The 26,301-nt window shown below is 39.1% G+C and overlaps 2 protein-coding genes across 5 annotated transcripts in view; one reads left to right on the top strand and one right to left on the bottom strand.

Moving 5' to 3' along the window:
- Positions 1-1,249: 1,249 nt before the first annotated feature.
- Positions 1,250-26,301, bottom strand: part of GTF2E2 (general transcription factor IIE subunit 2) — a 29,863-nt gene continuing 4,811 nt past the window's right edge. For all 4 annotated transcript variants that reach the window (XM_079959756.1, XM_079959757.1, XM_079959759.1 and 1 more), the window contains exons 3-8: positions 12,975-13,066; positions 11,317-11,424; positions 9,533-9,715; positions 7,703-7,796; positions 2,992-3,107; positions 1,250-1,776 (exon numbers count right to left, since the gene is read on the bottom strand). In XM_079959756.1, coding sequence (XP_079815882.1) covers positions 1,660-1,776; positions 2,992-3,107; positions 7,703-7,796; positions 9,533-9,715; positions 11,317-11,424; positions 12,975-13,066 — 710 coding nt within the window. In that variant the 3' untranslated portion in view covers positions 1,250-1,659. The remainder of the gene's footprint in view (positions 1,777-2,991; positions 3,108-7,702; positions 7,797-9,532; positions 9,716-11,316; positions 11,425-12,974; positions 13,067-26,301) is intronic.
- SMIM18 (small integral membrane protein 18) lies at positions 15,911-24,432 on the top strand. The gene is made up of 2 exons (XM_079959858.1): positions 15,911-16,761; positions 23,811-24,432. The coding sequence occupies exons 1-2, from the start codon at positions 16,602-16,604 to the stop codon at positions 24,140-24,142; spliced, it is 492 nt and encodes a 163-aa protein (XP_079815984.1). The 5' UTR covers positions 15,911-16,601; the 3' UTR covers positions 24,143-24,432.

Here is a 26,301-nt window from a genome sequence, read left to right as displayed (position 1 = left end):
TTTGTACCTCGAAGAATACATGCCTGATACAAGCCTCTCCTTTACCGTAAGTTCATTTGAAGTGGCATTACTGCCCGTGACAATTCCTTATCTAAGGTCAGAACTGGTAGTGGCACTATCCTCAATCTTAACTGCAAGAACAGACAGGCTTTGCCACACTGTCTTGCAGGTTTTCTAGATTGGGACACACACACTTTATTCATTTTAATTATGTAAATTAGGGCGGAGGATTAAGCAAAATGCTCTTACCTTCATTTATTTCTGTTTCCCACTCAGCCGACAGGCAGAACAGGCAAGATGTTCCTGATCATAACTGCTGTAGGTCAGATGATTAGGTAGAGAAGAGACCAAGCTCTTCTGAGAAAGTCACACACAATATCCTAAGTCTTAAAATACTACGCTGAAATAATTCAGTTTTAAACTGCAAATAATACAGAGCTAAGGAACAGACTTTCATTAAATTAGTATATTGGTTGTCAAAACAGGAGGATGCCTGCTCTCTGAAGAGTGTAAAAAATTGCTAGAGAAGGCAAGAATACCTGATTCCTCACCTTCCGTACACACAGTTTTTATTTGAGTCCTGAGGTGGATCAATGATTTTTTTAGAAAAAGAAAAAGAATGCCACCATGTCCCATTCTTTTTGCAGTACAGTTAAGATGGAAGGAGGAGGCTGGAGCTTGAGTCATGAAGCTCTCCAGGTGATTTTCGCCCAGCCAGTCTCTTAGCCTAGCCTACCTCGCAGGGTTGTTATGTGGATATAATGAGGATAAGGAGAACCGTAATTAATCACCCTGAGCTCCTTGGAGGAAATGTAAGATATAAATGTAGGAAACAAATAAAAATATGTAAAAACCTATTAGCATGGATATACCAGGAAAAGCTCTAGACAAAATGATTTTGGGGATTGGTTTTGCCTGGCATATGAGATGCAGCTTTCCAACATAGGCTGAACTGTATAAATGACTCAGTCCAGTAAACTGCTTGCCCTCCATAATCTGAGTGGAGCTGCTGGCACAGGTGACCAATTGAAACTCTGTACTAAAAATTAATGGAGGTTTCCAGGGTCTTTGTGAAATAATAAATAAGGAGAATGACCCATGAAAATATACGTTGTGAACATGGAGGACCATTTTAAATTGTATCCTAACACTTCCACCCCCACTCATTTTTATTTCCACAAGATAGAAAGCATCAGCTTTTATTGTAGTTCAGTTAACAGGCAAGGAAATATACCCCAAAAGAAATGCCTTGTCTTTCTAGTATTTTATTATAAACATGTTTCCTTGAGAGATAAAACAAACACTCCATTTTATCTCTAAGTCAACCCCGATGAATAAAAGAAAATACCCACAGAACCCCCCAAAAATTATTCAAAGAAGACTTAAATGGTGAATACGAACCTTGGCACTACATGCTGAATATATTTAACTCCAATACCAGAGGTCTATTGACAGTGAACAGCTCTGATCCAAGTTCATATTAGCCAATAAGATAAATCTAGATGAACAGTTCATCCTTTATCTCAAGAGCTGGTTCTTCTCGGCTGCTGCAGGACTGGGAGGGAGTAGAACCACTTAACATTATACACAGGACACTTGTCCCTCAGAGCTACTAAGCATCTGCATCAAAGCTCACGACTGTTTCTTCCAGAAGGTCCTCTACTTGCCTGGAACCACATCAGAGTAATCCTTCAAAACTCCAGCCAAATGGTCATTGTGAGTCTTGAACCTCCGTTTCTTCTGAGAAGCAGGCTTCTTTCTCCTTTGAATTGGAGCCTAAAAGGAAAAATAAGGAATAATCATAATCCTGTTAAAACATTTTCTGCAAACAGCCTTGCAGGATCAGACCAAAGGCCTATCTAACCCAGCATCCTCTCTTGCCAGCAGTGACCAGATGGGGACCTCTAAGAAGCTCACATGGAGCAGGAACCGGCAAGCCACTCTAGTATCCCTGCCAAGAAAACTCCATGGAAGACAGGAGTGCCTGGCGTGCTCTGGTCCATGGGGTCACGAAGAGTCGGACACGACTAAACGACTAAACAACAACAAGAAGCTCACAAACAGGGCATGACAGTAATACTTATCTCTGATGGATGCCCTGGCTCCTGATAACCAGAAACACAATATCACTGAACATGACAATTTATTTTTACCTATCATGGCTAATGGAAGTTGAAATATCAATTCTCCATGAATTTGATTGCCTGAGAAACACACCAACACTAAACCATGACTTAGTGCAGGAATGAGGAACTTCTGGACTGCAGACCAATCGTGGCCCTCCAGGCTACCCCCTATTTGGCCATGGATGCCATTTTGGGGGAGTCACACCCACACCACCCCTGATGTCATACATCAGCTAGTGGGTGGGTGGGACCACACCTTCAAATTCCCCGCACTTCTTCAGACCTCCATGATTTGAAAGGAAAGTGCAAAGGGGAGGGGATGCATAAAGGTGTGCTGATGGGTAGTACAAGTGTGTGCTTTGCTCAAAGCTTTTGAACACACTCCCTTCATTATTTCTCCTTTAAACCTCTATGTATGTACATGGTAACATAGTCATAATAAATGATTTTGAACAAAATGAGGACTGTACATGGATGAAAGAAATGTTACATTTTGACCCGGGTATAGTGAAATAAGGAATAACCTTTAAAAGTTCCCAGCACTAATATTATAATCAAGCCTAACCCTAATGTCATGGCACCATGCAAAAAGAATGGATTTTACTGAGTCCATAAAGGGATCAAATTGCTGTAACCATTTGCCAGATCTCAGGCAAGCATACCTAATGGTAGGAGAAGGGCAAAGAGCCCTGGGGAGAAGAAGCGGAAGACAACTACCTCATTTATTAGTTGCAAGACAAATACTGATTGTTGTCCTGTAACCTGATTGTTTTAAGGGTAACAAAGCATTAATTCTGTCCAGATTAAGTTCTCCTTAACTGACTCAACACTAGAGCGAAGCATGGAAAAGTGGCAATTTTCTTACTATTTTCTTTGGTCCAGCCTCCTGCATGGAAGAAATTCCCTGGCGTTTCAGATACTCTTCTATCTTCTCTTCATCCATGGAATCCACAGGAACACTCCTCCACAGTTTCTGAAATTCTAAAATGCCAAAATAAGAATACTTAATTAGACACAGCACTGGATAAACAAACAGGAAATGTTTCTCATTGCATTCACAATTCAAAAGTTGCAGAGTTTTAAGCAGTGGGAAAAACTGCTTTGCCAGACTGTCAATGACACGGCAGACAAACCATAAGGTTTTAAATTACAGTAGTGAATTGAAAGGTCAATGATGAACACTCCTGGAAGCTGGTTAAAGGGTCACTTCAGAACATCTGCTTTCAGAAAAGTCTCCCAACCTTTTCAGAATTTCTTTTTCTTTATAAGAAATGCATATGCACTTATGCTTAGTGAGTATCAGTTCAGTACATTCTAATGATTGGTACCATACATTTTTCTTTAATGTACGTGACCTTAAAACTAGACAGCTGCTGCACCAGCATCTCCTCCCACTGACATCCCAGTAACTTCAAGTGAAAGATAAGTGATGTGAAGTCATTGCATTTGGTGCCTCCACATCTCCCACAATGAGGTGGAGTGGAGACAGAACGCATTGTTCTCATGTGTTTTCCTTCCGTAGGTACAGCTGGGGAGAGATGGATTGGCAACAGACACACGTTTCCTATAACAACTAGTTTGAGCATAAAGGAAACGATTAACAAATCAAAAGATACATCATGCTTCTATCCAAGTCTCATTAGTGTTGTTTTTTTAACACACTTTTAAAACCAAAAAGCTATCTTCACCTATGGGTCACAGAAAATGAAGAAGAGGCCCAAAGCTTCAAAGAGCAGCAATGGTCTGATAACCTGCCTCCATATATCGTTTTAAGTGCTTTCCTGGAATGCCTTTATCAAGGCTGTGACTGGTACAATTCCACTTCCCTTCATTCCATGGTAATTAACTTCGATAGTGCCTGTCAACAGACCCAGTGCACAACCCATCAATAAAACCCTAAAACACGAGTCAGAAACCATTTCAGGTATTCCCACATATACCAAGCATTCATGTTTTTGGTGTGATGCTAATCCGGGCATTATGTGGATGAGATGGATGACTTCATGAGCTGGCATAATAAAAATGAAATTCAACAATGCACTGTATAAGGTCTCACAAGCTGCTAAGACAGTAAATGCAATTCTTGTGTTTGCTGAGACATTTGTAATATAGGGAGTGAAATACTGGTATTTTTGGCATTGAAAAAGAAACAGGGAACAAGCCTACCAGAATACAGAACTCTTACAACTCAGAAATACAGCACTCTTGAAAACACTTGAATAACTTTGCCTAAAAAAAGAAGCACTTCCATAAAACATATGAACTTGATCTGGGAGAGGACAGATCACAGATCATAACATGGAATAATGAATTAAAAACCTTTGGGACACTTCTGCAAAAATCTAACCTTCCTCCTGCAGCCGCCTAGCAATTCTGAGAATTCAAGCAAAGTCTGTCCCAGATGCACTGAGTGCAACCATATCTTCTGCAAACAGAATACCTTCACATTTGAGAAAACTCAATTAAGTGCTTATACACATTAATATGTAACGCATTGAGCCTCAATCTTAACCCAATTAGACACAAGCGGAACAAAGAAATAGAAGCCCACCTAACACCTGCACAGTGGGAAAAAGTCCTATGTACAGTGGCATTAAACTATTCACCCATGACATTGGACTGAGATTAATCCAACAACAACAAACACTCCTCCAGGCCCACTGAACACTGGCATGTCTTAAACGCTTGAGCATTACACCCATGGATGACTGCTGGAGAAGTAAGCAGCCCACCTAACCCACCAACTATGGAGCTACCCAATAATCAAAACCTTCTGGGAATGGAATTCATTTGGTCCTGGACAAATTCCTGATAATTGGAGGTACCAACATCCTATTTGGCTACATACCTGGGGATTATTGAAAATACAGAATAGATGGTTCCACTAAGTCACACAGGCAGCAAAATGCATAACCCTCCAACACTGAAAAGGCTGGATCACACCAAATATGGAAAACTGAATACAAGACCTCCTCTCCTACAGCTAGCTGCCTATGAGAAAATGCTGCTCTATAAACTACATAAAAAGTCTAGTTTCCAAGAGAATTGGGAACACAGCTTTGGAACCTTTCACAGAAAAATACTCACAACCTGAAGAAGTGGGAGCACAACATAGGGATGGAAACTTCTCTAACTGAACAACTGTTAATCTGGGACCCCAAACTTCACTGACATTTATTGGCCCATATCCTTATCTGAAAATGTAAACCCGAACACCAAACAACTGAACATCAGAAATGAAAATGCTGTAACTGGAAAAGCACAAGAGCAGAGGGAGGAACAAAGGAGAACTGGGGGTAGAGGGGGCAGGGATAAGGGATTGTTCTGCTTTATTGTAGTAACATGAAAACCCTAATAATAACAGAAATAATAAAAAGGAATTGTGAGAAAGCCCTGCATTCCCTAAAAAAGCCAGGAAGATGCATGCAGATCTAGAGAAAAGTCCGAGCTGTTCAGAAAATGCTTATCAGCCCTGATTTTCTGATTCCCAGAACCATACGCCCTCCTATCTATAACGAGAGAACAGCTCACTACAAAGTTATCATTCACATGTGGCATTATATCAAGGAAGCTCTAGTATTTAAGAATTGAGTATGCCAACTTGATATATATTTTGTAATGGTCTAAAACAGTGGTTCCCAATTGGTGGTCCATGAACCCAAGGGGTCTGTGTAACCCACCCAGCGGGTTCGCAACACCACTCACATAACAAAAACTACTATACAGATATAAATATTTTCAAAAGTAGGGGGTTCATGGCTTGGCTTTTGAAAAACAGGGGGTCCACAGTACTGAGCTAATTGGGAACCACTATTTTAAAATAAAGCCTGTAATATGTTATCCTATGATAGCCGTTGCTGACTATTCATATCTGAAAGAAAGAATTAAGTACAGTATCTTTTTAGCAGAGTTTAAGCTTTAAAAAATCAGATAAATGATAAAATCACAGGTCACAAAAACACACCGTTAATGTACCATGACAGATTCCAAAACAAAATTTATACACAATTATTTCCATAACAGAGCAAGCAAACTACAAATGTGAGATTATGCTGCCATCTACAGATCAAATTATGAAGACTCTAACCTTTCACAAACATTTTACACAGCTATGCATGCATCCTATCATGTGATATTAAATTTAAACATTAAGCTAATAATTACAATTTTGTTATCTGAAAATAAACATAAAGCCTTAAAAATCATGTTTCAAATTACTGACACCCCATATTGCAAAGGAATTGGGATTAAATAGACTGAACATCAGGTAGAAGTGCAACACCGACTATATTTATATAATTCATAAATAAAACATGATAATGGTGATGGCAATGCAGCACATAATGGACAAAAATGACATCATCATCAAATAGTACATAAAAATAGCACATTACTACATATGCCGGATGGCTTCTATGCTTTCTCTAAAGCATTCAGAAAACAGAACAATCCCACTTTATTCATAGCTTAGCCATATTTAAAATTATTTTCTCTCATATTCTTCTCTCCCCCCCCCCTCATATTCTTCTAAAATAAATTTTTGAAGGAGACAAAGAGGCTTTATGAAAAGCCTACCAACCACTCCTATATTTAGGGAACAGTCTTATCATCTGCATATTCACAGCAGGTATCTGAAAACTTGCCCCTCTCCCAGGAGGTCCAATCTGGCCTGCAAGGCCATTTCCCCCAATCCACACACACACCAGGTGGCGTCACTGGTGATGTCAGCTGATGGACAGGAGGACAGGGTTTAATTCCACACTGGCTGCGCAATCCTGTTCCCATATTCCTCCCTTAAAATTGCCTTAACAAAAAATCCCAACCATTTTTAGCTTTCCTCATAGAAGGTGCTCGAATCTCTTGATTATGGTTGTTTTTTTCCTGGGATATAGAGTTTTTAAGTAATGGCTCATACTTGCCTCCTCTCAATCTCAATTCGTTATTTCCTATGAATAAACTAACAAGTTTACCTGTACCAGCTGAATCTCTGCCTGCATGTTTGCCTTTCATAAGAGGACAGGGGGACTATGTGGCTGTAATGCAAGGGAGCCTAAAAGGCCCTAGAACAGTGGTTCCAAACCCTGGCTCTCCAGCTGTTTTTGGACTACAACTCCCACCATCCCTAACTAGCAGGATCAGTGGTCAGGGATGATAGGAATTGTAGTTCAGAAACAGCTGGAGACCCAAGGTTGGGAAACCCTGCCCTAGACCATGATACCTGCTTTCAAGGGTCTCCAACATTCAGTACACTGCTAAGATGAGTGTGCTCAGTATTTTAGGCTCTGGAATTTAAATATTAGGTGTATTAGCATTCAGGTTCAAGTTGTACAACATCAGATGAAGTAAAAGACGCGAGTGACATTTTAACATTTGACACCATGTGGCATCAGGTTTGGTGAACTCTCTCATCAACCCCAGACAACATGGCCACTTGTCCGTGATAATGAAAGTTATAGTCTAGCAACATCTGCTTGACCAAATGTCTCACAGCCCAGTAATAAATATTCTAAACCCATATCTAGAATATGCTTTCCCTAGACATACATATATTTTACAGCTGTAATTAGAAAACCAACCTTCATCCACTGTAAACTGACAGCTCTTATCATTGTAGAAAAGAATTTTCTTCTTATCAGGACGTGTAACAAAGATGATCTGGTCCCCTAAAGCCTCAAATGTAAACACAGAAACATAAGTGTACTTAAGCACTGATAATTCCAGTACTTTTGAGATCCTCAACAACTGAATCTGTTAAGAGATATGGGTGGATGCTCAACACTGGAACTCATTTAGAATAAATATGGGACGGATCCTTGCATTAATTTCGCCTATGACATAAACAATTAACAAAATTTGCAAGCATTTTGTGAATGGGCAAAACATCTTGTAACTCACATAAAAACAGATTTTTGAAAGATACAAATTATTTATCCCTACAGTGTTCACTTTTATAAACAAGGGAAAGGTGACTAATCCTAAAGTCTAATGTGTCTTATGGTTTGTTGACTTATGATTGTAGAAGCAAGAGGAATAACTAACTGTCACTAATTCAATGAATTATGAAGGGGAGTTAGCCCATCTCTATCAAATATATTCTGGAAAGCTGCTGGAAGCCAGCTTTTCACTCTGAATGTCACTGCTAGGTGAAAATCTAGCACCAATGATCACATGAGAACACATAACTGCAAGCAGCTCTCAAAACACCTGTCATTAGGGTAAGAGCTGTTTGAAGGTATGCTCCCTCCATGAGAGGTCCAGAGGGTAGAAACACAAGAACCGGCCTTTTCTGCAGTGGCTCCCCATTGGTGGAATGCTCTCCCCAAGAAGGCTCACTTGGCACCTTCATTGCATATCTTCAGGAGCCAGGCGAAAATATTTCTCAAAGAACAGGCCTCTGGCGGATCTATGGCCTTTTAAATGGGTTGGGGGAGACAGTTATTGGTTTGTTAGTTTTTTATGTATTTTGTGTTCTCATTTTTTTTGCTGTGAACCACCCTGTGATCTTTGGAGATAGGGTGGTATACAAATTTATTAATAATTAAATGTGTTAATATTAATGGAATTTTCAGAAAAAGTGATTTATTAGGTGGTCCTCTAGGTGTTGTGTTGTAAGATGTTCGGAGTCTTTAAGATGGCAGATGGTCTAAATCAGTGATGTAAACAAATACCAAAATCTTTTGCCGTGATTCAGTTACTTAATGTAGTTTTGTGAATAAAAGAGTGTGTATTAAGCTTTTGGCTTAGCATTAAAAGTACTAACATGGTTCTTAAAAAGGAAGTCCAGAATTCAAAAGCATTCTCAACCACAAGTTGAACTGATGAGGACCCTAAGGAACTCACTCTCTGTCAGCATCAGTTCCTCATTTGTAAAACTGGTATATTTAGGTTGGAATCCTATACAGACTTACCTGGGAGTAAGTCTCATTGAACCCCCCCCCCCCCGAAACCAATACTGCAAAGGCCCTTTTATACTGATTTGCTAGCATGAGTAATACAATGGCTATGATTCAGAGGGTTGACCCCTGATTTTTATTTTTATTTTAAATTCTACCAGAAGCTGTCCACATTGAATTGCCAAACTGTTCTTTGAACTCTGCAGTTCAAAAAGAAGGGTGGATGTTTTGCACCAGTTTGGTTAAAAAGAAAAAATGGTGCTGTGTACACTACTTTCTTCCATCTTCTCCTTTAAGCAGTGTTTTTAAGAACTCAGGGGAGCTGAAAGAACAAGTGGGGGGGGGGGGATTGTCAAGGCAGCTTCTGAGCATTTCTCAGAAAAAAAATTGATCCTTGCCCAGATAGTGCACACAAGTTGTTCTGAACTGTAGCATATTATTGAAAAGTAAAAGCAATTAACAAGTTTTTAAGAAAAACAAATTCCTAACATGAAACTAGGGAGTGTTGCTTACCTTTATGGCTTTCTGTGCATTAGGCAGTCCTTCTTCAATATCTTCTAGAAGTATTCCTCCTAGCCCTCGCTGGTCATGTTTATCCAAAAGCCGAAGCAGGGCCTTTTTGTCTTTCAAATTGTACTTAGGCTTGAAAGCATATTTTCCATCTATAACATCTATTTTGGGATTGTTGACAAGGGCCTGTAACATAAATACATGTTTTCAGCTTTTTACAGAAGATGCCATGTATTTGCTTTGTATACATTTCGTTAAAACAGTAATTCCTAAATTATGTACCAGGAAATACTGCCTACAATAAATTAGAGCCACAATAAATTAAAGGCCCAAAGTAGGAACTTCGTGTTGCATGCCTGTTTTACTCACCTGATCAGCCTCTTTCCACCCAATGATTATGTAAATTGCATGATGTCTTGGCATCACGAGCAACTGGAATATTCAGTCACTGTCGGTGCAGAGATCAAGCAGAATTATGTGCCTGCCCAGGAGGCTGCCTGGTGTGTCTCTGAATGAGCCATCACTCTGGCCTTGCCTCTTTCCAGGACCTCTTGAAGGAAAGCTATTCTGCAGCATCTCTGCTTCTCAGCATGGGTGTTGTACAATATGAATTTGAGGTGAGGAGGACTGTGTCTGCTTGTAAACTCTAAAATATACTAGGAAAACACACACAGGGTGAAGGCTTCAGCATGTACACAGGGTTTCCTCCTCCTCTCACCACTACCCCAATGAAATTGGCTCTGGGGGGGTTGAGAGAACCCCCAGAACAGTTCGTTTCACACCTTGTTTCATGTCAAGCTGAAATGGTTGAGTCTCTCAGAAAACTGCCTCTTGGTAACTCACTCACAGGTAGGGATGGCTGAAGTGCCTGGGGGATGAAGGTGCTTGGCGATTGTCCCAGGAGACATTGACCTCTCTTGCCTGACTGTGGGAGCTCCCCTCCAAGCACCAGCTATTTTCCCTGCCCAAAGCAAGGCCCACTCTGGCCAAGTCAAGTTGCTACTGAATAGTACTGATGGTGCCCTGAAGACCCTGGTTCACTCAGAATGTCCCTGCTAAAAGAAGAGCATGAAGATGAACAGCTTGCATACTCTGTTGGAACCAATAGGGCAAGGCAGGTGTTTCAGAGTAGGTGGGTGGAGGTGTGTTATATGGCAACAAGCCGCAGTTTTATTTTGCTAGCACATGTCTAGTCATGGATTCTATGAACACTGGGGTCTTCAGGGTGCTCTTTTCCCCAGGAACAGATTATGTTTAGACTTTGCTAAACATTTAATTACTGTTTAAAAGTGATGGCATCTTGTACAGCCAAAGGGAAATATTATTAGAGTATGTGAAAGTAAAATATGCCTGCAATTGTAACATTTGAGAATCCACATTTAAATAAATAAATGCAGATCTTTTAAGCTTTTATTACTATAAAGCACTCAGCATTAAAACTATTCCACAATTAGCATACACACAATATGAACAAATGTATATGCTTTGAAGAGTGCCAGAGCTTTTTTAACGTGACGCATTCACATTAGATAGCATTTAAACATCAAGTTTTTAGGGGAAATGTAATATTAAACATTACAGAAAATATATTCACAATAACTTGAACCAATATTTACCAAATAGTAATTTAACAACTTGGTAAGTTTGCCTCTTTTGATAGCTCATTAAAGCTCTGTATGACAGCTTCTTACAGCCATACGATCACTGAACAATATGAGTTAACATTTGATAAAAATGCTTATTTGAACTGGCCTTATCTTAGAAGTCTGAATAGTTGCTTTCGTTACCTCACTCATTAACCATTGTTTCTGCTTCAGTCCAATATCTAGGTGCTGTGTTTCATCCAATATTTCTTCCAAAGTTAATGGGTGTGTATCACCACGCTGGTGCCGCGTCTAGGGAAATAAATCATAACTACTTTGAGTTGCTATTAATTTTTTTAAGTAAAACATTAAGAGTACATAAACTATGTGCTGAAGTTGGGTAGCAATGAAATGCAATTTCTTTTAGTTAAAGAACTGAGACACTATTCACAGATTCAGCTCCAGTAATTTACCTCTCTGTATTTATTCTTATCCTGCATGTGTTACAATCAAATCCATTAATTTTTTTAAATATCAACATATAAATGCTCAGAATGCTGTGTACCAACAAATAGGCCAGTGTTGTATCACAAATGTGTTACAACAGCGTTTCAGCAACACTGCATTACAGGAATTCAGCTGCTAGGTTTTGGATCTTTATTGATAGCCCTTCTAAAATTTGAAATGGTACCTATGCTCATAGGAAAGGAAACCAGCATCTAGGTAAACAGGTGGGTGAAATCTCAAGATCAAGGGCACATTGATCTACAGCTTGGCTCTTACCCCAACCAGCCTATACCAAGCAGCTCTCCTGCTTTGCAACATGGGCGGGGCTGTCAAAACTGAGTTTGGTTAACTCTTATCAAAATGCACATTGGGGAAAGAAGCTCCAATCAATGTAAGTTGTAATAATATCATACTGCACAATGTAGTTAGACCTTCTACCAAATGAGAACAGAACTGCAGAGTTTGACATAGCTCTATTCACTTTCACCAGCAGATCCAAAGGAAATAAATGTAATCTTACTCTGTCCACAAAATTACAACTGGACCAGCAGGTCTAATAAACCATTGGACTACAGCCGCTCACCCATTTTTTTATTGTATGAACTAAGGTATATATATTAATTCAGATGAATAATGTCCTTACTGTAACTACAGTGAAAATTAACTTGTACAAAATTATTATTCCAAGCCAGGTGCTAGCCACAATAATACTTTTTATACTTTTATCTCATTGCTGCAAACAATGAAATCACAAGAGTTTATATATTAATGTCTGTGGTTACATAAAAATATAGTTACTTCTTGGTTAGTCACAGATGTCGTGTACTGCTATGCAAATGAAGAAAAGACTAAATCCTTACTTCAGTGTCTCACATTTCCCTTATGCCTACTTATTCCCTATTAAAACTAGCACTTTTAACCCGAGGTTTAAATAGTCTGTGAGAGGCCTATAAACAAAATTGCACCTCTTAACTTCTATAGTCATTTCTGCACAGGGAACAAGGTTTCCAGGATACCAACTGTCAGAGGAAATCAATCAGCTTGTGGTTGTTGTGTGCTGCTAGGTATGGTCATATTTGTGCTTAAATCAGAAACCTTCAAGGTAGAGCTTAGCTGATACCCTACTCCCATTTCCCACTCTTAAGGATTAAGCAGGAAACGATAGACCTCAGTTGGCAGACAGAATAATATCCTCCCCAAAAGCAGCAGAGTTATGCCTGCAAGATATATGCCATTTTTTTGCATCTAGCCATTTTCCTTATCACATACATTTAATATTGCTGCTGAGATTAAGGAAATTATACTAGAAGGTGCACACTTTATTGTTCTAAATAATTGGAAACAAATGATTATACCTTCATATAATTCACTATTTTTGCAAGGACTCCAAACTTGTAGCCAGATCCACCAGAAAGGGCTTTCAAGTTAAAAGATCCATTGCTGTGATCTGCAAAGGAAAAACATGTTCTCATTTAGGCTAAATATACCCTTCTGTTACCATAACCACAAAGAAAAAGCTACGAGCAATACCTAGCAGTTTTCATATGCGTTACAGTGTTTTCAGAAACAGCACTTATTACATGTTTGGAGAAACAAAGATTTTCAAAGCACATTTCATTATCATAGGAGTAATCTTTATCAATAAACTGTTTGTGACATTTTTAAAGCGGAGTATCTCTTTACAAATTGTGTTACACTGGGAGTTTTGCAAAACTTGGCAGCCTTGGTGTTAACGATATTTACAGATTACCAGCAATGAGCCTCAAGCCTTCCACACAGCATGAATGAGGTTCCATGCACATGAAGCTCTGCAGAAGACATATTCCCATGGAGTGATCCCACAATGATAAAAAGCATGTAAGGTAAAGCAGTAACACAGGTAGGGCCAAATGGTTATTTATCAGAAACTTCAGTGGCATGGTGACTGCATGTGAAGGGGACTGGAGACAATAAATGCTTCAACCAACTAGTAAATAATTATTACCATATTTTATTGATAGCCTTCTAAACAACCATCTCTAGGTGAAGCACATGAAAGATAATTAATAACAGTTAAAAGCACAAGAGCTGAAACTGTACTATCTGGTTGTGTTCATTAGCATTACCTATCTCACATGTGCCTGCCCAGGCAATTCCTCTTCTGAGTCCTCATGCCTTCAGAAATGAAGCAGAAGAGCATGAGAAACCAGGCCTTTTCAAGCACAACAGCACACTTAAGGAATTGTCTTCCAATGTATAGCCTCCACAAGCAATGAAAACCTATTCTGGATAGCTTTTGAATACTGATGCTTTTATTCTGATACACTGATACCTCAGGTTACATACGCTTCAGGTTACAGACTCCGCTAACCCAGAAATAGTACCTCGGGTTAAGAACTTTGCTTCAGGATGAGAGCAGAAATCGTGCTCCGGCGGCGCGGCAGCAGCGGGAGGCCCCATTAGCTAAAGTGGTGCTTCAGGTTAAGAACAGTTTCAGCTTAAGAACGGACCTCCGGAACGAATTAAGTACTTAACCCGAGGTACCACTGTACTGCTTTTTAATGTATTTTTCTGCTACTTTTTTACCTTATGTGATTGGATTCATATATTGTTTATTGCATCTTTTTGGAGGGGAAATTCATTTCCCCAACCCCCTGGATCAGATGGTGGGAGAGACAGGAGGACGAGAGAAGAAGTCCTGTTGCGCAAGCAGAAATCCTTACACTAACCAAACAACTTTATTAGGTGCAACCATCTGTCTAGATTAGTCATGCTGGCCACATGATCCGGAAGCTGTACGTCGGCTCCCTCAGCCAATAAAGCGAGATGAGCACCGCAACCCCAGAGTCGGTCACGACTGGACCTAATGGTCAGGGGTCCCTTTACTTTTTATCTGTCCAGAAGGTAGCTGAGGGTCCACCAGACCCAGAAATAGCAGGATATGAGATGACATACAGTAATAAATAAAATCTCCCTAATTGTCCCATGTCTTACAGACAGTAAATAGAAATTAAACTGCCTCCCAATTTCTGTAGCACTAACCAAGCCAAATAAGCATATATTTTAGATCCCACATGCAAGAAAAGGCCACTGAATTCTTTAGGCTCTGAAAAGTTGCCAGCTCTCTCAAATCCTTCCCACTAACATTCATTCTAGTACCACAAGTCCATGGGCCTGGGTTTCCAACAGCAAACCCATTTGCTGAACTAGAGTTGCCATATTTCAAAAAGTGAAAATCCGGACACAAAAGTAAAATAAAACAAAAATTTAGTTTTGGAATTATTTTAAAGGAAATTTGCAAAAAAAAACAACACTTCTGACATGGGTTGGCATACGTCCAGATTTTCCTGGACACTCAAGAGTTTTCTGCCCAAGCGCTGTTACAGATGGCAAAATCCCAGCTGTGTCCGGGAAATTTTGAACATGTGGCAATCTTATCTGGATTCATGTGCCAGAAAAGACCATTAACTAAAAATAATTTTACCACATCTGATCCAGTGGAAAGTCTCTGCAATTACTGTATCAAACAAAGTGGTTGAGTGAACTGGATAAATGTATTTTAGACTGACTTAGGGTAAAAATCAGACTCCTGGCAATGAATGAAAATTTGAGATTTATCTCAGTTATTATGCTGTATAACAATTCACAGGCTGATTTTCTCTACAAACTGTACCCAAGGAATCTCATAATAGAAAAATACAATAAAACAAAACTACAAGCAAAACCATCAGTAAATTATTAAAATAATGTGAACAGACTATAACTAAGGCAGTAGTTAATTAAAAGAATGCTACAGTTGAACAGTCTTCTGTTCTTATGGAAAGGCAATCAGTGATTGGGTCAGGAATACCTCCATAAGGAGACGGTTCCATAATCTCTTCCCACAGCCAAGAAGATTCTATTTTCTCATGCCCCCTCACCATACATCTGATGGTACAGAGTTCTTGAACGTATTTGTATAGTTGAAAGCAAATTTAGTAACCCCATTCCCAAGCCATTAACCTGCTGTTGTTTTGCTTTATTTCAGATTGGCCTAGCTTTGCTATTTTTTTTAATTAAAAAAATTGATTTATTAAAGGATTTTCATAGTTAACAACGTCTCTGTTTTCAATTCATAGAGTCCTTTATATTCATAGAGTCAGTTACTGGAATTGATAGCTTCTCTTCCTTGGTGTACTTCCTTCTGAAAAGGTAAAGGAAAATGTACACCCCAAACTACTTAGCATGATGGTTTTTTAATCACTTTTATACAAGCAGTCAAAGTGATAACAAATTCAGTTTTCTTTCCTAAATTGTAATATGAATCCACTGAAACAGAACATTGGCATTATTTTCAGATATATTTTGTGGAAAACAAAAACCTAAATTTCTAATTTTCCAGAGGTTATTCTGTTTTTGGCTTATTTCTTTTTTGTTGTTAATAATCACCTCTGGTATTTTGCTAGCTGCCTTAAGGTGCTAGAAAAACAGCCTACAATATTTTAAAGAAAGACAGCATAACAAATTTGGACACATTTTGAAGAATTCAAAACATATTGTAATTCTCATAACTATCACTTGGTCTTCCCTGTCTACTTCAGCTATAGAAACGGGTCAGAAAACAACAAAAGAAAAACGTAAATATTACGGATGCAATTCACAAACTACTGATGTAGTTTCAAATATTTCAATGCCTTTTACCATAAATGGTTGACAAAGCAGAAAAGACAAAAGGTGTGTCTGTGTGAGTGTACATATAATATATGAAAATTTAGATCAGTCAGTAATTCTCTTCTATTAAGATCCTGACTAGTTATGGATGGTTCGCACCAGCTTGGTATGTCATTAAAAGAGCAAAGAAACCTGAAGGCATTAACACAGTAAGTGCCTTGCTCGGATCAAAGCAAAAGCACAAAAGGCCACATTATTTATAAATATATTTAATGGTTAAAGGAGCTTCTGGGGGAATGGCAAGGCAGGGGAAGAAGATCTAGACTGATACCCTCTACATTTCAGATTTATGAATGATTTCCTCCTCGAGTAGGGGTCTGATGCAAATGAGCATAAAGGAAGTTGTCAGCTGCATTCTGCTTCAACCAATAGCAGCAGAGCTCCATTTTAGCTGTACCCGAGGCTGTATTAAACAGCAGATGAGCACTGTTCCAGCATCCTTTCTAAAAAGAGGTAGGTTTATACCTTTTTTAAACTGTTGTACAATTATTATCTGACGGCAAAACAGATTTTTTTAAATAAATCAAAGCATGCAAGACCCCTATCTACATTTTTTTTTAAAAAAATACAAACTGTTTACTTTCTCTTGCATCTAAAGCTGGATTATGTGCTGCTTAAATGCAGAGACGCTTCTCTTGTGCTAATAGAGAATCTTACCATCTGTGCATTCATGAAGAATTGATGACCATCCATCTTACAGAGAGAGCCCAACACACCCAGATAATATTCTGTGATCAAAATCCCTTTGAGGCGACGTGTGATCTACTAATTAATCTAATTTTGCCTGCTAAAAGCTACTGTTAATAAATATGAAATAAGGCTGTGCTAGTAAGATTCTTTTGTCCTCAAATTTAAACTATCACTAAACTGCACACAAAAAATGCTATTAACCAAACCCACTAAGCTGGAATCTTAGACTAGCCTTAACCCTTAAAGGTAAAGGTAAAGGTACCCCTGCTTAGCTATTGTACCTCTTCCGAGATGGATCACTGACATATTCAATGGGATTCTGCCAGTTCAAGTGTGAAGTGATTATTGTTTTGGGCTGAAATCCTATATCCTCTAATTTGGGAGTAAGCCCCACTGAAACCAGAGGGACTTCAGAGTAAACATGAGCTGTTAAGTTTTATGTTGTACTGGTTCATTTAACATTACAATTCCATGCATGTCTATTCAGATGTAAGCCCCACTGAGTTCAATGGGTCTTACTCTCAGATAAGTGGGTATAAGACTGCAGAGAAGATCGTCCTTAAAAACATGTTGTCGTATGTTTCCTTACGGAACTTCTTTAACATGACCTAGAGAACCTACTTTGCAAGTCATGTGCTTTTACTGCTTTCCATATGGCTAATTAAAAATAAGTCAAGCAGGAAGTACATACAAATAATCATGAAATATTTAACTGTCATTTGATTGTGTGGGCACACAATGTAAAACCAAACATTTTGTTTCAAAATCTCAAGGTAGTAAAAGAACGAACCCTTCCAAAGCATAATTGTCAATATGTAAATACAAATGCCCATTCTTAAAACAATCAGTATTGGACAATAATACATTTACTGGTTTACTAAGCACCATCATGTATTTATACCACATTCTATCAGGGCTAATCCTCCTGGCACAAGTAATATTTAAAAATAAAAGGCAGTTACTCCCTTGATAGCCATGTCTGAAGCTCTCTTAAATAGTTACGTTTATATTTCACCCTTCCCCTAAATATTATTGAAATGTGTTGTTTTTAAATCTTTGTACAAATTTAAAACAACATAATACCACCAGTAGCAACCATTAATCTGATTACAGAGTTTTTTTAACCACTGCACTCTGCTTTTTCAACTAAAATGAAACACAGCCTCATACATTAATCACCCCCCCCCCAAAATACGTCAGGTTGTTTACATTTAGGCTAAATAGATATATAGGATTCCTTTCACAGAAAAGCAATCAGTAGGCAACAATACCTTTATGACCTATGGACTCATCAGGCTTTTCTAATAATTTAGGCCATGCACTTTGCTCATAATTTTATGTACTTCCCAAGCTGTTGCTTCTATTTACAGCAGTAAAGTGTTGGATCTTATGGAGCTATGTGTCAGTTGTGGCTAAACAGGAACCTTCAAAACATGGCCCAATCTCTTTCACTGAACTCTACTACCATCATTGGGCACAAGCACCTGCTAGAGGCACCGTGGGCAATTAGGTGTTTTGTTTTGTTTTCTTTCCTGTATCTTGTGTTATTTGACAGGATCAAAGTACAACAGGAATCCAAATGCTCTTTTTAGTGTGGGTGTTTTGCTTCCTCTTCTCCCCTGCTCTTGATAATTTGGAGCACATTGTAGGTCCTGCTTCAAAATTAACTTGATCAAATTAAGCTCATGGCAGTTCTTTCCAGGAAATTCAAGAAATCCCAACACTTTTAGCTTTTCATGTTCATATTTTCAACACACAGCTGGGCAGTCTATGTGCCAGTGTAGAGCTGGAAAGGAAAGCTGTTCTCACTAGTTAAGACTCTTGCCTTTGTCTATGTAGTGTGTTACCAGAAGGGCTTTGTCTTTTTGTCTCCACTAAAACTGCCTTTGGAAGAAATGACAGAAGCTCTCCATAGCCAAGTCTAGCCATCTTTCTGTGACAAGTTTTACCAGCTGCCAGGGTTCAAAATTAGCAGGTTACTAGGCGCATTTTGTGCCTAAAATTCTCTATTTGTGAGCACCTCAAAAAGTCTGGGTGCCATTTTTCGTGCCTGGCTGACACTCAAGGATCACTGAAATGTATGTGCTTTAAAGCCTCAAAGTATATGATAAGGACAGACAATAAGTTAAGGAGTTTAACAATAAAGAGTAGAATGTTTTGAAAACTGAAGTATGGTACCAATATTTTTATTCTAACCACCAGTCTAAGCATGTATTAACAGATTATGCTAAAAATGCGATCTTAACAATGTGTCACTTGTGTGAATTGCGTATTAGTTCATGCTTATCAAAATAATAAATAAAAAGTGTTGCCACCCCACCCCCTCAGTGACAGCTAGACGTTCTGTGTTGGAGCCCACAACCCATGTCCCAGAAGCCATTTAGCTCCTAGCTTTTCTATCCAGGTTTCTAACACTGCCTGCTCCTCAATGCTGCCATGTGAGGTCTAGCCACCTCTAAAACAGAAGAGCCTAGCTGTGGCTCTTACTTCCAAGACTGTTCTTCCATCATGCACTAACAAGCAGGCTCTTTTCTCTATGTTGATTTTTCTGATGGGGCAATTTTCCCAAATCCACCCCCTGCAAGGCAGAAAAATCCAGCAGATAGATGACTAGACTGGTGGGTGAACTGTAGTCTAGAACTGCTTTCATCGAAGACACAAAGGCAGTATCAATGCTCTCCCATTCTACAACAGGGATGGGGAATGGAGAACATTAGGCCCCTCCCAAACAAGATGATCAAGTTCCTTAAGCTCTGGGTGTGTAGCTCAAAGCTGTAGTCCAAAGCTCTCTTGCATTTGCTACTGAGGCTTCATGTGAGTGGGGAGTGGGGCTGTCATGCAGCTGAAGAGACCATGTTGGCCAAGACATTTCAATATTACTTTTCTGATCAATGTTGAGCAGAAGGAGCCTAGAGGCTTGGGATCCATGGCATTCCCTGCCTGTTGGGGGCACAGATAATAAAGCAGAGCTAGAACAGTTTTGGGAGTAGTCCTAATATTGAGATGGCGACCCCAATGGCCTCTATTAGGTCTTCTCTTTTGGCGATGGTAGCTGTAGGCTGTGTGTGGAGGATGTCTCACAGCCAAAGGGGTGTGAGTGGGGGTTTGCCAGCTCCATCCAATTCCCCACCCCCATTTTGAGCTCTCTCACTGGGTTGTGGTGGTGTATGCTTGCAGGTGAGGAGTCCAACGAGAGCTTGCTTCCCACAAGGAGACAGGATTTCTCTCTCTCTCGATTTGACTGGGGAAGCCTCTCCTCAACCAAGTCAATCCAGAATTCTGTCTTCCAATGCCCAGAGATGGAGACTTTCCCTGTGCCAATTACTGTCTTTCGCTAGAGATTTTAAGAGAAAACTGAGATCTCATTTTTTAAAAGTTGTATTTCACGTTGAGAGCCACTGGTTTAACTCTTATCTCATTAGCTCCTACAATTAGACCATAAAGAGTTCAACAATCCAAGCAAATAAAGAGAGAGGCACCATTATAAATGTGAGAGTACCAAACAAATAGCACACAATGCAAAGTTATTTGGACCTTATTGTGTTAATCAGACTCATTTAAAAATAGAACTGTGATTAATAGCACTAGCCTACATTTTACTCTTTAGGTAAAAAATGGACTAGAAAAGGATTCTACCATTTGTTTTGACCTTGAGAGTATGACTGTCGTGGCAATTACAATTTTTGTTAAACTTCCAATAAATGTTATACATTCATAAAAGCAAGGCCTTCATTGATGCTCAGAGCCCTTTAAACAGCAAGATATCCTTCTGATTTTGATGTTTGGCTGTTATTTGTACCAAAAGCTGCCATTTCAGAGAATTATATGAAGTGACCAACATTAACCTGTACTACTTGGGATTACTATGACCCAGAAGACATACAGGCCTTGTTCAAATGATCAGATCTTAGCTTATATGGCAGAAATATGTGCTAGCCTTTCCCCTGCACATGCTGCTCCTTCCTTTTCCTCTGTGCAGTGCACAGTAATTAAACCCAGAAGTCTCTCAGTGACCATAGTTCTAAATTGAGAAACTGTTGTTTTGGAGTTTTTGAAGAAGCCATGGTAAACTGATTTAACACCTTGATTTGTTCTGAACCTGGGAATCAGGGCTAAAATCAACAATGCCTAAATGCAACCAGAATGGACTTATTGATACAGCCCCAAATCTGCTCCAAAGGTCTGAGATACTATTAGTGCAGATTTGGAAGGGTATGCGGGGAGCAGAGGGGAGTAAAGGGCATTTCCATTATATGAGTAGACATTAATCTAGACACAAATCCTGGTGACCTTTAAAAAGTTCTTTAAAGCTGCAAACCTATGCTAATTTACTTGGGATGAAGCCCCACTGAACTTAGTGGGACTTACTTCTGCATAGAAATACACTGTGATGTGAATTATGACCTAAGAATTATATTCTAAACACTAGAACTTAATTCAAACAAAATGACTAAGGTTGGCATGCCAGTCAGCCAAGCTGTCAAATATGGCCAAATATTCCATGAAGTCAAGATTGTCATTGGCTGTGTTAGCATGTAATGCTAATTCATGATTTGTTTAAGCCACTGTATGTCCAACAAACCACAAACTGGCAATCATGTTTTGTTTCTCCAATGTTTGGTTTGTTTTCCAACTGTTCTTGTCTCTTGCCTCTATAGCTTACAGGGATCAGCAAACATTTTCAGTAGGGGGCCAGTCCACTGTCAGATCTTGTGGGGGGCCGGACTGTATTTTGAAAAAAATAATGAATTCCTATGCCCCCCCACAAATAACCCAGAGATGCATTTTAAATAAAAGCACACATTCTACTCATGTAAAAACACACTGATTCCCGGACCATCCGCGGGCTGGATTTAGAAGGTGATTGGGCCAGATCTGGTCCCCGGGCCTTAGTTTGCCAACCCATGGCTTAGTGAGTGGGGTGATCGTATAAACGAAGGCTAAGCAAGGATGCAGACATAACATCCAAGCAAAGTTAGTAAGTCAACTTGTTAGCCAACAATAAACCATGGTTTTACATCACACTTTGTTGCGAGAAAACAAACCATAGTCAGTCTGCTGATCTAGGTTTGGATATTCAAACAAACCACACTTTGGCTAAATGAACCATGGTTTAGCATTATGTATAAACTAGCCATTGTACAGCTGGCAATTTACCTTTTTATTTCATCATGGTGTCATTCATTAGCAAGATCAAGAGTGAAGTCTGCTTGCTCCCTAGCCCTATAGCAGTCACAGAGAAAGCTTCTACTGCTGCTTATCCACAGGCAACTACAATAGTAGCAACGGTCACTGCCTAGGACTGCTCATTACTTCATCTTGTTTACTGAAGGAACCAAATAATTTATGACCTGCACAAGTGCTTTTAAAAATTAATTTTTTGTTTTTCAATAGTTGCTGTTACTTGGCTTATCTTTCTGTTTTACTTTACCTTTAAAAAAACAACAACTGTAGGCTGACCATGTTTCAGGATGAAACTGAGAGAACTGATCAGTAAATTGTTTACATTTACACAAACTTTGTTGTTGTTTAGTCGCTTAGTCGTGTCCGACTCTTCGTGACCCCCTGGACCAGAGCACGCCAGGCACTTCTGTCTTCCACTGCCTCCCGCAGTTTGGTCAAACTCATGTTGGTAGCTTCGAGAACACTGTCCAACCATCTCGTCCTCTGCCGTCCCCTTCTCCTTGTGCCCTCCATCTTTCCCAACATCAGGGTCTTTTCCAGGGAGTCTTCTCTTCTCATGAGGTGGCCAAAGTATTGGAGCCTCAGCTTCACGATCTGTCCTTCCAGTGAGCACTCAGGGCTGATTTCCTTCAGAATGGATAGGTTTGATCTTCTTGCAGTCCATGGGACTCTCAAGAGTCTCCTCCAGCACCATAATTCAAAAGCATCAATTCTTTGGCGATCAGCCCTCTTTATGGTCCAGCTCTCACTTCCATAATCACTACAGGGAAAACCATAGCTTTTACTATACGGACCTTTGTTGGCAAGGTGATGTCTCAGCTTTTTAAGATGCTGTCTAGGTTTGTCATTGCTTTCCTCCCAAGAAGCAGGCGTCTCTTAATTTCGTGGCTGCTGTCACCATCTGCAGTGATCATGGAGCCCAAGAAAGTAAAATCTCTCACTGCCTCCATTTCTTCTCCTTCTATTTGCCAGGAGGTGATGGGACCAGTGGCCATGATCTTCGTTTTTTTGATGTTGAGCTTCAGACCATATTTTGCGTTCTCCTCTTTCACCCTCAATAAAAGGTTCTTTAATTCCTCCTCACTTTCTGCCATCAAGGTTGTGTCATCTGCATATCTGAGGTTGTTGATATTTCTTCCAACATTAAAACATTAAAAACATTAAAAATGATAGCAATTACCATTTTGTAAATTAATTGGGCTGGTGGAAAAAAAAGAAGTTAACTTGTTTTTACAATTTGAAAAATGTCAAACCTGTTTTTTGTTCTAATAAAGTTGATTTCAAAATACATGACCATTATTTGACAATATCTGTCCAGTCAAATGTCTAGTCCTACGCATGACTGATGCAGTCTTGCAATACAGTAAGAAACATAAAGTAAGCACTATGATCCAAAACTTTGCTTTATTTGAAATAAAACTGAATTAATGTACCTGCAGGTCAACACCATTATATAAAACTATAGCAAGAAACATGAACAAACAATTAGCCAATTAAACAACACAACCTTTCTCAAACTATTTACATAGAAAGAAACAGTTCTATTTTGTTGGTGACAGGAAAAAGCATAAAAATTTAACAACAAAGGAAAATCACCAACTTTCCTGTTTGTATATTTCAACACACAGAGCTGGTGCAGAGACAGAACTTGGAAGACTCTCTCAACATGGCAACATTCAACAATAGTCGTTGGAATGAAACTACATCCCTCTACCAATATCTTGGTTTTCAAGTGCAGAAGATTTATCCTTTCCATGACAACTGGAACACTGCCTGCTTTGTAATTTTGGTCATATTTATATTTACTGTAATATGTTTGGTGGTGCTAGCTTTCTTATATGAGCTGCTTGACTGCTGCTGCTGTGTGAAAAACAAAACTATGAAAGACTTGGAGAATGAACCAAACCCTGTAAGATCTATGATGGACAGCTTCAGGAAACGTGAGACAGAAGTGGTGTAGCAATGGACTGTTTTGCTAGCGCCTGCAGCAAAACCTATGTTCAATATTATAATAAAGCTGCTTGCAACTTTTGACCAAGCAAGTCAGATTCTGCTTAGCCTTAAATATCATTAGCACCATTTTTTGTTCACTGGTGGATAGAAACTTGAAGAATTCACAAAATGCTTAATACTGGGATGATCAATCACAGTGTTATGTGAAAATGGATTTTATGTAAAAATGGTTTCTTTGTTGTTTTACAATGAAAACCTGTTGACTAGATTGGAGTAAAATTTTGTTCATCTGACCAATTATGTCTACTGCTTAATTTATTTATTTTAAAAATAAATATTATTGTCATTCAATATTTCTTTCCCAAGGCAGGCAACAAGTAATAACATATAAAAAGACAAAGTAAAGTGTATAAAAACAGAAGACAGTAAAAAATAGCAGTAAGACTGATTCTGTTTTTAAAGTATTTGTCATAGTCTGAAAGCTTATCAAACCAAAAGAAGTATAGCAACACAGAACCATTTTAGAATTCTGCACATCTGAAGGTATTAGATGAGCAAACAACAATTTTATTATCATTTATGTAGTACATTTCAAGTATTTAAAGTTCTTCACATATTCATTATGGTATAAGCATTCCATCAGAGAATGTGTATAGGAGTGGCTAACATTTGGGAGTCCAGATGTTGCTGTCCTACAACTCATCTCATCCCTGACCATTGGCCTTGTTGGCTGGGGCTGATGGGAGTTGAAAGCACAACAACAACTGGAGAACCGCTGGTTAGCTGTCCCTGGTGCAGAGAGAGAAAATTATGTTAGCAGGGAGGTAAAAAATGAAATGCATTAAGTACTGACAGTGAAAAATACATGAGATTTTAGCTGTATGTAAAATAATAGAGACCATTCAAGAAGTCATTCTTACATTGGTAAATTAATTACGATCTGTAACTTACCAACTCAATAACATTTATCAACATTACTGCAGTTACTGTTGGCATTTTTTGTATTCCATCTCCTCTGACCTCACTGCTATATATATATATATATTCTGGCAATCCAGGGTAACATTCCATACATCTGATGAAAGCATTATGCCATGAAAGCTAGCCTTATGCCAATACATGAGTTTGAAAGCATACCAGCGCGACTATCGACTGTATTGCATATTTGTCAACCCTGCATCTACACAATAGGGCTGACAACTTGGTTAAAAAACATGAAAAACCCAACAGTATGTGATGTCAGGCAAGGAAGGAACTCTGTTAATATGAAAACAGAACTGTTTCCTGCTCTTGACTTTGAGAGGATTTAAGCCTTCCAAGTAAAGGTAGTCTGGCACCAAATCTAAGTAGCCCTGTGTTGGGTTCCCACCTCCACCAAAATCTGTACAACACACAGTACAACTTGATGCCATGACATCATTACACTATGAGGTTCCATTGCTGCCATCCAATTATGCAGAGCACGGAAACACAGCATGGTGATGACAGGACAAGCAATTCTTGGCAGCAGGCTCATGTAACATTTAGTTCTGCAATTTGGTTTAATGAGGTGGGGGGAGGAAACGACTGAACTGATTCTGCCATGGGGTGAGTGGTACAGCAGTCTTTTCCTAAACACAAGCAAGCCTCAGTGAATTCTAAGCAATACTCAACACTGCAAGTTACAAATGCTTAGCTGGCTGATAGAACTCTACATCAATAGCAGCACCAACTTTGCAATTCTTAGTATTGGCCCTGAAAATGTATGATCATTGACTTGAGGAAGGAAGTCTGGAGGAAAGAAGGAATGGCAATCATGTAACAGGAGCTGGCCAAATGATGAGGCTTGCTTTATTAGAGCATAGTGTTACTCTATTCCTTTGTCCAGCTGCTAGTGCTCAGCAAATCTCCTTACCTCACTGCTCCTATCTTGCCTGCATGGGCTCCTATCACCAGCTGCAAAAAACCTGCCACTCAAACAGAAATCTCAATATAAGCCAGGGTTAATTCCATCTCTCACATTTCCAGGCTATGATATAACATAATTAACAGCATAAAGGCCCAGAAATGGGATACTGGGTCTTAACTAATGATTTAATTTTTTCTTTTAAGAGTAGAAATACACAGTAGCCTTACACATGTGACTGGAACCTGTATTAAAAAAACTATAAACACTAACAAAATACT

This window comes from Podarcis cretensis, assembly GCF_951804945.1.
Source record: "Podarcis cretensis genome assembly, chromosome: 17".
Classification (NCBI taxonomy): Eukaryota; Metazoa; Chordata; class Lepidosauria; order Squamata; family Lacertidae; genus Podarcis; species Podarcis cretensis.
This window is presented reverse-complemented; position numbering and strand designations above follow the sequence as displayed.